Here is a 14046-nt window from a genome sequence, read left to right as displayed (position 1 = left end):
TTTGAGATCAGGTTCTGGTCCTTTATGAGGGTGGTACCATTGCCAGACTTCAGGGGGGAGATGGAGCAGTTTCTTGGGCCATAGATCATTTTCACTGCATCATAAAAGTTGTGCATATCATTTCTGTTGGCATGAGATTGTATTTCATTTGCCTTTGACATCCACCACTCATTCTGCAGCGCACGCAATCTTGACTGCACCTATCTCCTGGATTCTTGCCATTTTTGCCGGAGAGCAGTTGATGTAAGATTTGTGAGGACAGCACTACATACTTTGTGCATGCCTTTCAGTATGTAAGTTATTGTGCCCGTGTTGTCACAGAACCAGTCCTGTTGCTTTCTGTCCTTGTACCCGATGGATTGTGAAGCTGCCTCATAGAGCCTAGAGCTCACAGAAGACCACTTCTCATCTATGGAGTCATCTATGCTCAGGAGACACTCAATGTCTTCCAGGTTTTCAGCCAGAGCGAGATGGAGGCTGTTCCAGATCTCAGCCTTTTCTAGCTGGATACAGTCCAGCTTCTTCGTTCTTGGCTTCTGGAGACGGACAGCAGGGCGTACTTTCAACAGGAGGCTGGTCATGATGAGCCGGTGATCTGTCCAGCACTCAGCACCTCTCATTGCATGAGTGAGTAAGACGTCTTTTATCTCAGACCGTCTCACAATGATGTAGTCCAGCAGGTGCCAATGTTTGGAGTGTGGGTGCATCCAGGATGATTTGTGTTTATTTTTGAGCTGGAAGAGTGTGTTTGTGATGGTCAGGCCATGTTCAGCACAAAGGCTTAGCAAATGCAGACCATTTGCATTGACATGACCAATACCATGCCTAACAATGACACCACTCCATACCTTGTTGTTTTTCCCCACTCTAGCATTGAAATCGCCCAGCAAAAGGATCTTGTCTTCCTTGGATATACAATGGAGAGCCTCATCTAGTGATTGATAGAAGCGGTCCTTCACATCATCCCCTGATGGTGGTGTTGGTGCATAGGCACTTAGGAGGGTAGCATAGCATTTCTTAGCCAGAGGGATCCTGAGTGACATGAGCCTTTCGCTTATGCCAATCGCTGTTTCAGTGAGTCTTGGTAAGAGGCTATTTTTTTTTTTTGCAAGTCCTACACCATGCTGGTATTGTCCTCCTGCAGGGTATCCCTTCCAGAAGAAGGTGTAGGTGTCCTCCTTCAGGGAGCCTTCATCCAGGAACCTTGTCTCACTCAGAGCAGCAATGTCAATGTTGTAGCGGTTGAGTTCCACTGCAATGAGTAGAATTCTTCACTGAGGTCTTTCGTTGTTGGCGTCAAGCAGGGTTCAAATGTTCCATGTTGCCAGTTTAAGAGGGACGGTTTTCTTGCATTTATTTTGACCACAGAGTGGAATGTCCCAATAGGTGCGGTAGCCTATCCAGGATACTCTGAGTGGGCAATGTTTAGGCCACCTTTTCTAGGCCTCTCCCCACTTGGGGTGAGCAGTGTGGCTCCGAAATAGGGCTGCTCAGTCACACAGGGGTCTGCCGAGAGCAGCTGCCACTCAGCCCAGCTGCTGGCGACCATAAATAGCCCTGTGCTGCTGGAGTGCAGGGAACTGACTAGGAGCTCCCAGTGCATTCAAACCTGCTCCCGTCACCAGACACCCTATAGCCACCAGATTTTCCATTTCAGGTTGCTGGACTCACTGAGGCAGAGGTGGATACCTGCAAAGAAACATTATTTAGAGTGCCGTTGGGGGTGTGCATGTCCCAGCAGCACTTCTTCACCATGAGAGGGTGGGACCTGATGGCGAGGGAAAGCCCAAGCTGACCAGCACTCTTCCACAGCTGAAGGAGGCTGCCGGAACTCCAGTCTTTTGGAGAACCACCTGTCGCACGCCGCCACACACATTGCTTTTCTTTCAGGGTGTGCTCCCCTCGCCTTTGTCATCTTCGATTTACCCACAAGGCAGTGGGACAGTGGCTGGCCAATACAGGGCATATCACTCCATGTGAGCCCATGCATTTGACCTCTGGGGAACACTGTAGCTCTGAGGATCCCCTACAGTTTATTACGTGGATGGGGTTGTTCGCCCTATGCCCAACCCCCAACCTGGATGACCAGGGATCATCTTAGTCTGGTCTCTACCCCTCGACCTGTCCGATATGATTGAATCTACAACATAGCTCTCAGGGTCATTGAGACACGCAAGCCCCCATACCACGACAAGGTGAAGATCCAGTGTACTGAATTTCATACACTATGTTATCCTGTTTGTGTCTGGCTATCCTGTCCTTAGGGTGGACCAGTTTCTGCTTCAGGGTGTTACTGGGTCTGAAATGTACCGGAATGTTGTGTTTGTAGAAGATCCTCCTGAGTTTCTCAGATAGACCAGAAATGTAGGGAATGACAATGTTCTTGCGTTTGTTCCTATTATCTTCCTTGTCTGTTATGTCCATTTTTCTGCTCTTGAAGAAAGCTCAGTTGGGATACCTGCAGTTCTGAAGTGCTTTCTTGATGTGAATTTGCTCCTTCTCTTTTCCCTCATGCAGTGAGGAATACACGGACTTGTATATTGGGGAAACAAAACAACCACTTCACAGGCGCATGGCTCAACACAGGAGAGCCAGCTCCTCAGGCCAGGACTCTGCTGTCTATTTTCATCTTAACAACAAAGGTCACTCATTTCAGGATTGCAACGTACGCATTTTAGCCAGAGAGGATCGCTGGTATGAGCGAGGAGTTAAAGAAGCCATTTTTGTCAACCTGGAACGGCCATCACTGAACAGAGGTGGGGGTCTAAGGCACCATTTATCAGCCACCTACAATGCAGTCCTTGGCACACTTCCCAGACAACTGAATGCACACCAAAACCCAGCTGTTTTCAGTGACTCACAGGAGGACAGAGAGAACCAACAACCCACTGATCACCCCAATAACTCTCTAGGCTGTTCACACCCAGCCCCCAGTGACCCACTCCAACAGGATGACTCAACGACACCTTAGGATTGCTTTTCATCCATGAGAGGATAAATACCTGATATTCCTTATTAGTCAGACAGAACTGAAGAAGCCTTTTGGATGAGAGGTGAAACGTCTTCAAGAATCTTCAAGCAAGTCCAGTTGCTCTCTTTTACCACCCACAGTTTACTATGACCTGGATGACTGAGAATCTTCACAGACATGTTTCCATGCACTTTGGGATGAGAACCCTTCGACTGGTGCAGGAATACGAGAGGACTTCCAGAAAACTGGCAGACTACAGAAACCACCTGCGTTTCAACCTAAGATGCAGACAGTCCAACATTATCCCCACTAGCCTATGCCTGTATTCAACTGTCAAAGGACACAGAGCTGAAATAATCTTCCAGAAAGCCCAGAAGCAGCTTCTCAACGAGAGAGTGAGACAAGTACATTTCACCATCGATGCTTTCCAGAACAAGACTGAACTAATGTTTGAAGAGTTGACAGTACTTCTTCCCAGTGAAGTTTTGGAATGAGTCTGAGTTCGCTGAGAAGGCACAGATTTCACAACATACCAAAGACAAGGAACGATAGATGCTCAAATTTCAAACATTGCTGTCTAAAACCACCTCCTCCAGCAAGACAGAAGTGCTGACTTGGAGGAAGAAATCTGACCAGGCTACACAACCAGACATAGAAGAGAAATGAGTGAAGAAGTTATCCAACAGAGTATTCACCCAGCCAGAGAAATATGTTTTATCCAAGGGGCTAAACTTTGCAGTTTCACCAGAGCAGATACCAGTGGTAGACCTCATCACAGCCACAGAGTCAGCCATCAGAAACAACAATCTGACCAACACAGAGGCAGAACAACTTAGACTGAAGGTATCAGCTGCTCTTGCCAGTGCAAAAGCACCCCCCGCCAACCTCATCATCCAAAAAAGGAGGGCTCTTACATTGCTTCATAGTGACCGGAACATCACCATCCTTCCTGCCGACAAAGGGAGATGCACAGTGCTGCTAAACACAGCGGACTACCACGCAAAGATGACCAGTCTCCTCAGTGACACAACCACCTATGAAACCTTGAGGCGGGACCCCACCATTTGCTACAAAAAGAAAGTCGTTAGCTGCCTGCAACAACTAGAAAAGGACCAAGCCATCAACCGATCTATGTACTACAGATTGTACCCTGGGGAAGCCGTTCCTCTCATATACGGACTCCTCAAGATTCACAAGGACCTGAGCTCCACTCAGACCTATCATCAGCAGTATAAACTCTGTCACCTATAGCATTGCCAAACACCTAGCCACCATCCTGGCTCCTGTTGTTGGAAACATGCCACATCATGTCAAAAACTCCCAAGATTTTGCTACTAAAGTTGCAGACCTCAAACTAGACTCAGATGAAACCATGATTTCCTATGATGTCACTTCTCTATTCACCTGCATTCCCACCACAGAAGCAGTTGAATCTGTTAGAAAATGACTTTTTCAAGACAGCACCTTACTGGATAGAATGAACCTCACTACGGACCAGATTTGCACACTGCTTGACCTCTGCCTGACCACCACCTATTTCCAGTTCAATGAAAGTTTCTACAGACAGAAGCATGGATGTGCCATGGGTTCACCGGTGTCCCCTATTGTGGCCAATCTATAGATGGAGGAAGTGGAACATAAAGCTTTGACCACTTTTTCAGAAGTTGCTCCCAGCCGTTGGTTCAGATATGTGGATGACACCTGGGTTAAAATCAAAACCCATGAGGTGGAAGCCTTCTCTAAGCACATCAATGCAGTAGATATCAACATCAATTTCACTCAGGAGGACATCAGTGGGAATAATCTAGCCTTCTTGGATTGTGATGTACACATTAGAAAAGACAGAAGCCTTAGCATTGAAGTTTACCAGAAACCCACACACACAGACCAGTACCTACTCTTTGACTCACACCACCCACTGGAACACAAATTGGGGGTCATTAGGACCTTGCAACACAGGGCTCAGAACATTCCTACAATGGTAGAGGGAAAAGAGAAGGAGCAGAATCACATCAAGAAAGCACTTCAGAACTGCAGGTATCCCAACTGGACTTTCTTCAAGAGCAGAAAAAGGAACATAATGGACAAGGAAGATGATAGGAACAAATGCAAGAACATTGTCATTCCCTACATTTCTGGTCTATCTGAGAAACTCAGGAGGATCTTCTACAAACACAACATTCCGGTACATTTCAGACCCAGTAACACCCTGAAGCAGAAACTGGTCCACCCTAAGGACAGAATAGCCAGACACAAACAGGACAATGTTGTGTATACAATTCAGTGCAGTGAGGAATGCACGGATTCGTATATTGGGGAAACAAAACAACCGCTTCACAGGTGCATGGCTCAACACAGGAGAGCCAGTTCCTCAGGCCAGGACTCTGCTGTCTATCTTCATCTTAACAACAAAGGTCACTCATTTCAGGATTGCAACGCATGCATTTTAGCCAGAGAGGATAGTTGGTATGAGCGAGGAGTTAAAAAAGCCATTTTTGTCAACCTGGAACGGCCATCACTGAACAGAGGTGGGGGTCTAACGCTACGTTCACACTGCAAGGCTTAATGCTCAATTCCAATTTTTTTGTGAAATCCGATTTTTTTGTGAGGTCGTTCACATTAACAAATATATGCGACTTGTATGTGATCCTCAGTATGAACGAAAAGCGACCTAAAAGTGTTCTGCATGCGCATTGCAGGATACGATGACGTCACACGCAGTGAGCATGGCCAGTGTTTACGGAAGTAAAACCGCCCGGTTGCGGTATGACCCATCCAATCTAGCTTGAATAGCTGTATCCCCCCAAATGGAAATCAGCTCCCTAACCTCTGCATTCTTCCATTGAGAAGATTCAGAACCTTCACAGCCCGAAGCGTCCCTCGCATTGATGTCATGCGCAGGGGCGCATATACGTTTTTTGAACTGGGGGGGACAAAAAACTGGGGGAGACAAAGCTGCCAGCAAACCAACCCCAACCCCGATATGCCTGTCAAACTTGTTGTTAGTAACCATAGCAACCAAGCTCGAGCTCGCAACCTGTGCAGTCTGCACAGCTCAACCAACCGAATATCAGTCTTTGTTTTGTTTTATGTGAATTGTTGCAACTATGTATACACTGCTGTGCACCTCAATAAACCGAATGGTAATTAGTCTTTTGATTTTTCCGTGAGGTTTGCCTTATGCAAAGAAAGACAGCATAGACGGTTTTTCCTCCCTATAAGTGGGGGGGACCGAGCGAGGTGAATTTAAATCTGGGTGGGACGAGTCCCACTCTCTATCTGCGCCCGTGATTATGCGCCATGTTGTTGTAACTTTTTTTGAGAGACCCGCCGCCTACTTCAGCGCAGAATAGTGATGTTTGTGGCTTGTTGATGACGTGTAAGTCGGATGAATGTGACCTGGCGGTTCAGACTGAAGTCGCATATGAAAAGAGCAGATAGGAATCGGAATTAGGACCACATATCCAAATGGCCTGGGTTGGATTTGAAAAAATCGGATCTGTGTCGTTCATATTGTCAATAAAAGATCGGATACAGGTCACATATGGGCGAAAAGATCGGATTTGAGTCACTTCAGCCTGCAGTGTGAACGTAGCCTAAGACACCATTTATCAGCCACCTACAATGCAGTCCTTGGCACACTTCCCAGACAACTGAATGCACACCAAAACCCAGCTGTTTTCAGTGACTCACAGGAGGATAAAGAGAACCAACAACCACTGATCACCCCAACGACTCTCTAGGCTGTTCACACCCAGCCCCCAGTGACCCACACCAACAGGATGACTCAACGTTACCTTAGGATTGCTTTTCATCCATGAGAGGATAAATACCTGATACTCCCTATTAGTCAGACAGAACTGAAGAAGCCTTTCGGATGAGAGGTGAAATGTCTTCAAGAATCTCCAAGCATGTCCAGTTGCTCTCTTTTACCACCCACAGTCCAACTACTAGCACTTCCAGAGATACCACAATCCAACCCAAGGCTGACAGCAGCTGCAGCAACCACAGTCTCCGATGGCACACTGTACCCAACTAGGAACTGCTGTACTGACATGAAGTGCTTGGAAAATCTAACAGCCATACTACAGCGCTACTTCATATTCTCCAGCGATACTCATGAATACATGCCATATTTTGCATTTCTTTTCACTTTAACTGTTCTCTTACTTCATTGAGTGTTCTGCGTAAGAATTCCTATGGACATGTTATGTGCAAATAGCAAATAATATGTACTTATTGACTGAATGGGAGGGCCAGATGAGAAAATATTTGGTTCGAGGTCATGCCGTATGGTCTGAGCACAGCGAGTGCAGTGATATTTTCTCAATTTTTATTTGATCGACAACAAACTATTTATATACTGAATCACCTTTGCACAGGTTTGAAATATCAGCTTGAATTCTATAAAATACAACTGACTTTATTGTTCTCTCAAAATGAAAATGATTTTAAGATAACATCATTCGTAAAAATCAGTTCAAACTAAGGTCAGCTCATGGAGACAAGCCTATTAATTCTATACAAAAGAACTTTGATTTGAAAACAAAATAGAGTCGAATCAGCAGTCTCAACAAAATGTGTTTTTTTTTTTTTCGAAATAATGGATGTGACACAAGCACCTGGAAGAACAAGACTTTGTATATTTATTACACCAATGTTTGCTCTGGTAAACAAAACCGCGGAAGTGAGGGAAACGGGTCCGGGGCTACATATGATATTTTCCGGACCAGATTCAAAAATGTGACGCCTCACCAAATCCAGGGACACGTGTTGGCCGAAACGAATCCGAGATAATCGCAAAAGAAGCATTTTTTTTTTTAAATTTGTGATTTTCGTTTTTTTCCATCATGTGCAAGTTGAGATCTTGAAGAATGCAATCAGTATTTCAGATAATAGATTGTTTTGTTGGAAAAGCATACATTTTTTTGTTGCAAATTGTCTCGTTTTTGTCAGGACTGTAGCCTGCTGGGGGGTGTGGGTAAATTACCATATGAGCCATTCACATGATGATTTAAGTCTTTTGGGTTTTTTTTTTTCGCGAATCAGCTGTATGATATGAGCTGAGCTCGTGGCTACTTAAGCTGCATACAGGCGTGTAATTTCACTATGGAATGAGGAAGCTAAACAGAGCGCAGAGGAACTGAAACACCGCGAAGCAAACAGACACACGGTTTTTACATCGGAGATGACCATTTCTAGCAAAAAAAACGCAACCAGAAGGAAGCTAGGATTACATTCCATCGGAGGCATTGGTGCGTGCAAGGCGCCGTTTCTCTTTCTGATGGGGTGAGTTTATTAATCTAAGGCTGTGTGCTTATTTTTGCATGTAACGGAGAGTGTTGTGGTTTGGTTAAGCCTAGGTCACAACCGGACGTACGATTTTTTGGCCGTGTGATTTTTGGCGTTTCCCAAATCGCTGCGTTTTTTTTTTGTTCATGGAGAAAGACGTGCGTTGGCCGCAAGTTTGTCTTGCAACCTGAAAAAAACGTAAGCGCCTGTAGAGTTTGTTTGACATGACAAAGAACCTCTGCGGCCGGTCTGCGGCTCGAAAATCAGCACATCACACGCGCGCTCTCGTGCGTTTCACGCGCCCTCCATGCGTTTCTTGCGTTTTTTGCATGTAGACCGGCTGTAGGAGCGCGTACTGTACGGCCGGTTGTGACCGAGGCTTTACATGAAACTAGTGTTGTGTTAATTGTGTCATCATCGTGCTATCTTTCTTTCTTACGGTGTGAGTAATTTTTCAACCACAAAACGTTAAAGTATACTTTAGGACTTATTTTTGTACTTCATAATTGTTTTGGGCATACTTTGCATGGAAGGAAAATTGACGTGGTGATCTTTGTTTACATGAAAGTAGCATCGTGCTAGCTAGTAGGGGGTAGGGCTTTCCTTAATGTCATGCAAATGAGCACCATTATGTGCCCGCCCTGCACCCAGAGTAGCTGAGATGGAAAACTTTGAGGGCGATTTTCTCCCTTTTCTGTTTTAAGAAGTATACACTTTCAAAAGGCCACACATTCTTCAAATATTGTCAGATCTCCACATGGAAGGCATCATTGGCAAGCTTAGAAACTGTACTTTCTGCATCTGTCAATAACTCAAAATGCCCCCGGGCCGACATGTGTCCCTGGATTCTGGATTTGGGCCCAAATCTGTATCTGCCCATGCACATGAATTTTCCCAATGGTTTTATTAAGAGTGCGTGTGCGGGTCCTTACGGGTCATAGGGTAAATGCATTGTCTTAGCTTGCCCATCATCTGATCCATCACCTGATCCATCACTGCTACTGCCCTCAGTTCTACCACTAGGAGCTGGAGTGGAAGTGGAGCTGAGGGCAGCAGCAGTGATGGAAGGTCACGCTTCATTTCTGTTCATATAGATTTATTCAGTTCATTTTTCCTTGCACTCTTTTGTCCTTTAGTTTTTCTTTTTCAGGTTCTTTCTTTTTCAAGTTTCATTCTTTCCCTTTTTTAAACTTTAATTTCTCTCTTTTAAAGTTCTTTCTTTCTTTCTTTCTTTCTTTCTTTCTTTCTTTCTTTCTTTCTTTCTTTCTTTCTTTCTTTCTGTGTGTGTCACATCAGTCACCTTTGTGGTTGAAGTCGTAGACGTACTCAGGACAGGAAGCAGACACCGTTTGTCCTGGAGCTCCTTCAGGCCAACACACAAAGCCATCCCACTCGGGGACACAGTTACCATCTGAAACACACACACCCACACACACACACACACACACACACACACAGAATGCAATGAAGCTCTCAGTTCTGATCTGTTCTACATAATAAATACTTTACAGTATTAGATCACAGTGTGATTTGAGACAAGGTTTTTCCCAGGCCTACACACACACACACACACACACACACACACACACAAATACACCAGCGCAGTGTAATTATCGGACCGCATGGCAGAGATGTGGACCGCCTCCCTGCTTCCCCTTCAAACCGTCCACATCATGAGCAGAAAGGGTTCTGATGGATCTGCACTTTTTAAATGTGTGTGTGTGTGTGTGTGTGTGTGTGTGTGTTATAATAATGAGCGTGATCTGCTTCTGTTCCCACAGATGCTTGGCTTCTGCATGTGTGTTTTCGGCTTTTCAATGTAGCATTTATTAAAACCAGCTGCCACTAAATAAGTAGTTAGAGAAGAAAAGACGAATGACAGCTATCAGGTCAATCTCTCTCTCTCTCTCTCTCTCTCTCTCTCTCTCTCTCTCACACACACACACACACACACATCTGTCTTACTATCCTTGCAAGTGATTTACATCAATATTAAGGTGATTCTAAACTCTAACCTCAATCTAACTATTACTCTAACTTCAGTAATAAAAAGGAAAACTTTTAGTTTCTTAAAATAAAATCTGAAGCTTCTGTAAAAAAAAAAAAAGATCTGTTTTTCTCCTGAGGACCAGCCAGAGAATTAAAAAAGAAAGAAAGAAAACAAAGCAGACAGTGTGAGTAAACCATTACCTCACCCCCTTCACGTGATGTAAATTAACTACGTGATGTAAATTACCCCACCCACCATAGCACACAGTGTTAATTAACCATTACCCCACCCCATCACATGGTAGAGGTCCGCGCAGGTCGGATTTTTCAGTCCCGCTCCCGCCCGCGCCCGCATTGTGCAGTCCCACTCCCGCTCGCGCCCGCAAAGAATTATGATTTTCAGTCCCGCTCCCGCCCGCGCCCGCAAAGAATTATGATTTTCAGTCCCGCTCCCGCCCGCGCCTGCCATATTTTGTCCCGCTCCCGCCCGCAAATCCCGCATGATGCAGACGTTTGCATTATTTCTCAGGAAAGTTCTTGTCTTGACACAGCGTGATGGTGCCCCGCCCCCTACTTTGAGTGGATTTGAGCATAAATATCTACAGCTCACGTTTGTTATTGTTTACCTTGTTTCTGAATTCAGCATATAGTATCTCTAATAATAATAATAATTAGTGCTGTCAAACAATTAAAATATTTAATCGCACATTTTTGTCACATGAGAAACCATCGTAATTCTCTGATCAGCATAAAAAAGTGAATGGGCTTGCTTTGTACCAATGTTGTTTTTTTTATTGCAAAGCAGAGCCAGTAAAAGAAGTGAATTGATTTACTGCTTGAGTTAGTCTACAACTTTAATCAGAGAGACAGTTACACAGTGACGGTAGGCTTGACTCAATGCTATCCCAGAAATCCTTCCTGTAATATGCAAATTTGGCAGCCTCTGATTGGACAGCCAAATTTGCATATTACAGGAAGGATTTCTGGGATAGCATTGAGTCAAGCCTACCGTCACTGTGTAACCTGTCTCTCTGGTTAAAGCTGTAGACTAACGCAACAAGGAAATCAATTCACTCATGGTTCTCTTGCTAGCTGGGTGTGAACGGCGAGTCATTAGAGTGATCAAAGACTTTCCCCTTAGGATGATCAATGGCAAGTTTAAGATGCCATTTCTCACTCAATCTGGCAATCTGACTTTCTCTGCAAATTTAGGCATCTTAAAATGTTTTTATTAATGCCAAATAAAATATCCAGCACAAATTATATATGATAGACATAAATTAATAATTTATAAATTTTATTTCAAGTACGTTTTTAGTTAGCGGGACTGCAGCTTATCACCGCTCCCACCCGCACCGCATATGTGCACTCCCGCTCCCGCGCGCATATGTGCACTTCCGGTCCCACCCGCGCCCGCAATGAGCTTTCAAAATTTGTCCCGTGCCACACTGCTTTGCGGCGGGTCCCGCGAGTCCTGTGGGACTCCCGCGGGAGTGCAGGGCTCTATCACATGGTGTTAATTAACCATTACCCCACCCCATCACATGGTGTTAATTAACCATTACCCCACCCCATCACACGGCGTTAATAAACCATTACCCCACCCCATCACACGGTGTTAATAAACCATTACCCCACCCCATCACACGGTGTTAATAAACCATTACCCCACCCCATCACACGGTGCAAATTAACCATTACCCCACCCCATCACACGGTGTTAATAAACCATTACCCCACCCCATCACACGGTGTTAATTAACCATTATCCCACCCCATCACACGGTGCAAATTAACCATTACCCCACCCCATCACACGGTGTTAATAAACCATTACCCCACCCCATCACACGGTGTTAATAAACCATCACCCCACCCCATCACACGGGGTAAATTAACCATTACCCCACCCCATCACACGGGGTAAATTAACCATTACCCCACCCCATCACACGGTGTAAATTAACCATGACCCCACCCCATCACACAGTGTTAATAAACCATTACCCCAGCCCATCACACAGTGTTAATAAACCATTACCTCACCCCATCACATGGTGTCAATTAACCATTACCCCACCCCATCACACAGTGTTAATAAACCATTACCCCACCCCATCACACAGTGTTGATAAACCATTATCCCACCCCATCACACGGTGTAAATTAACCATTACCCCACCCCATCACACGGTGTAAATAAACCATTACCCCACCCCATCACACAGTGTTGATAAACCATTACCCCACCCCATCACACAGTGTTAATAAACCATTACCCCAGCCCATCACACGGTGTAAATTAACCATTACTCCACCCCATCACATGGTGTAAATTAACCATTACTCCACCCCATCACACGGTGTTAATAAACCAATACCCCACCCCATCACACGGTGCAAATTAACCATTACCCCACCCCATCACACGGTGTAAATTAACCATTACCCCACCCCATCACACGGTGTAAATTAATCATTACCCCACCCCATCACACGGTGTAAATTAATCATTACCCCACCCCATCACATGGTGTAAATTAATCATTACCCCACCCCATCACACAGTGTAAATTAACCATTACCCCACCCCATCACACGGTGTAAATTAACCATTACCCCACCCCATCACACGGTGTAAATTAACCATTACCCCACCCCATCACACGGTGTTAATTAACCATTACCCCACCCCATCACACGGTGTTAATAAACCATTACCCCACCCCATCATACGGTGTTAATAAACCATCACCCCACCCCATCACACGGTGCAAATTAACTATTACCCCACCCAATCAAATGGTGTAAATTAACCATTACCCCACCCCATCACATGGTGTAAATTAACCATTACTCCACCCCATCACACAGTGTAAATTAACCATTACTCCACCGCATCACACGGTGTAACACATTACCCCACCCCCATTACACGGTGTAAATTAACCATTACCCCACCCCATCACATGGTGTAAATTAACCATTACCTCATCCCATCAAATGGTGTAAATTAACCAGTACCTCACCACAGCAGATGGTCTTAATTAACCATTATCCCCCACCACCACACCACACAAAGTAAATTAATAATTATTCTACCCCACCCAGTGTGAATTAACCAATACCACACCCACCACAGCACATGTTGTTAATTAACCATTACCCCACCCACATCAGACAGTGTCAATTAACCAATACCCCACCCCATCACAGTGTTAATTACCCACTACCCCAACACACCACATGGTTTTAATTAACCATTACCCAACGAACCACACTGTGTTAATTAACCATTACTCCACCCACCACACCACAGTGCTAATTAACCATTTCCCCACCCACCACACCCCATGGTGTTAATTAACCATTACCAAACCCACCACAATGCATGGTGTTAATTACCAATTACTCCACCCATGATCACATGCTATTAATTCACCATTACCTCACCCATCACCACATGCTGTTAATTAAATATTACCCCACCCACCACCGCTTGGCTCCATCTCACAGTGTTAAGTTTAGCTCCAGCCCTACAGGAGCCAGTGTACACCATGCTTCCCCTCCAAACCGCCAGCGCCTGAGGTATTTCCCCCAGCCAGTGTGCGGTTCTCAATGATGTCACCCTTGCTGTGTTTAAATATTTGTATTTCCCCCGACTCACTGTGTAAAGCCACAATGCTCCGATATCCCTGAAGGTCAAACAAGGACATTGAATAAAACCTTGAATATTTGTCTTACTTTTTACAAAACACACTTCCTGTTCCTCAGCTTTCATACTGCCATGGTTC

The 14046-nt window shown here is 45.0% G+C and overlaps 1 protein-coding gene across 1 annotated transcript in view; it reads right to left on the bottom strand.

Moving 5' to 3' along the window:
- The window catches only part of pth1r (parathyroid hormone 1 receptor), a 67748-nt gene that overhangs the window by 34290 nt on the left and 19412 nt on the right, over positions 1-14046 (bottom strand). Inside the window, exon 6 of the mRNA XM_060920794.1 lies at positions 9564-9674. Coding sequence (XP_060776777.1) covers positions 9564-9674 — 111 coding nt within the window. The remainder of the gene's footprint in view (positions 1-9563; positions 9675-14046) is intronic.

This window comes from Neoarius graeffei, chromosome 1, assembly GCF_027579695.1.
Source record: "Neoarius graeffei isolate fNeoGra1 chromosome 1, fNeoGra1.pri, whole genome shotgun sequence".
Taxonomy (NCBI): domain Eukaryota; kingdom Metazoa; phylum Chordata; class Actinopteri; order Siluriformes; family Ariidae; genus Neoarius; species Neoarius graeffei.
This window is presented reverse-complemented; position numbering and strand designations above follow the sequence as displayed.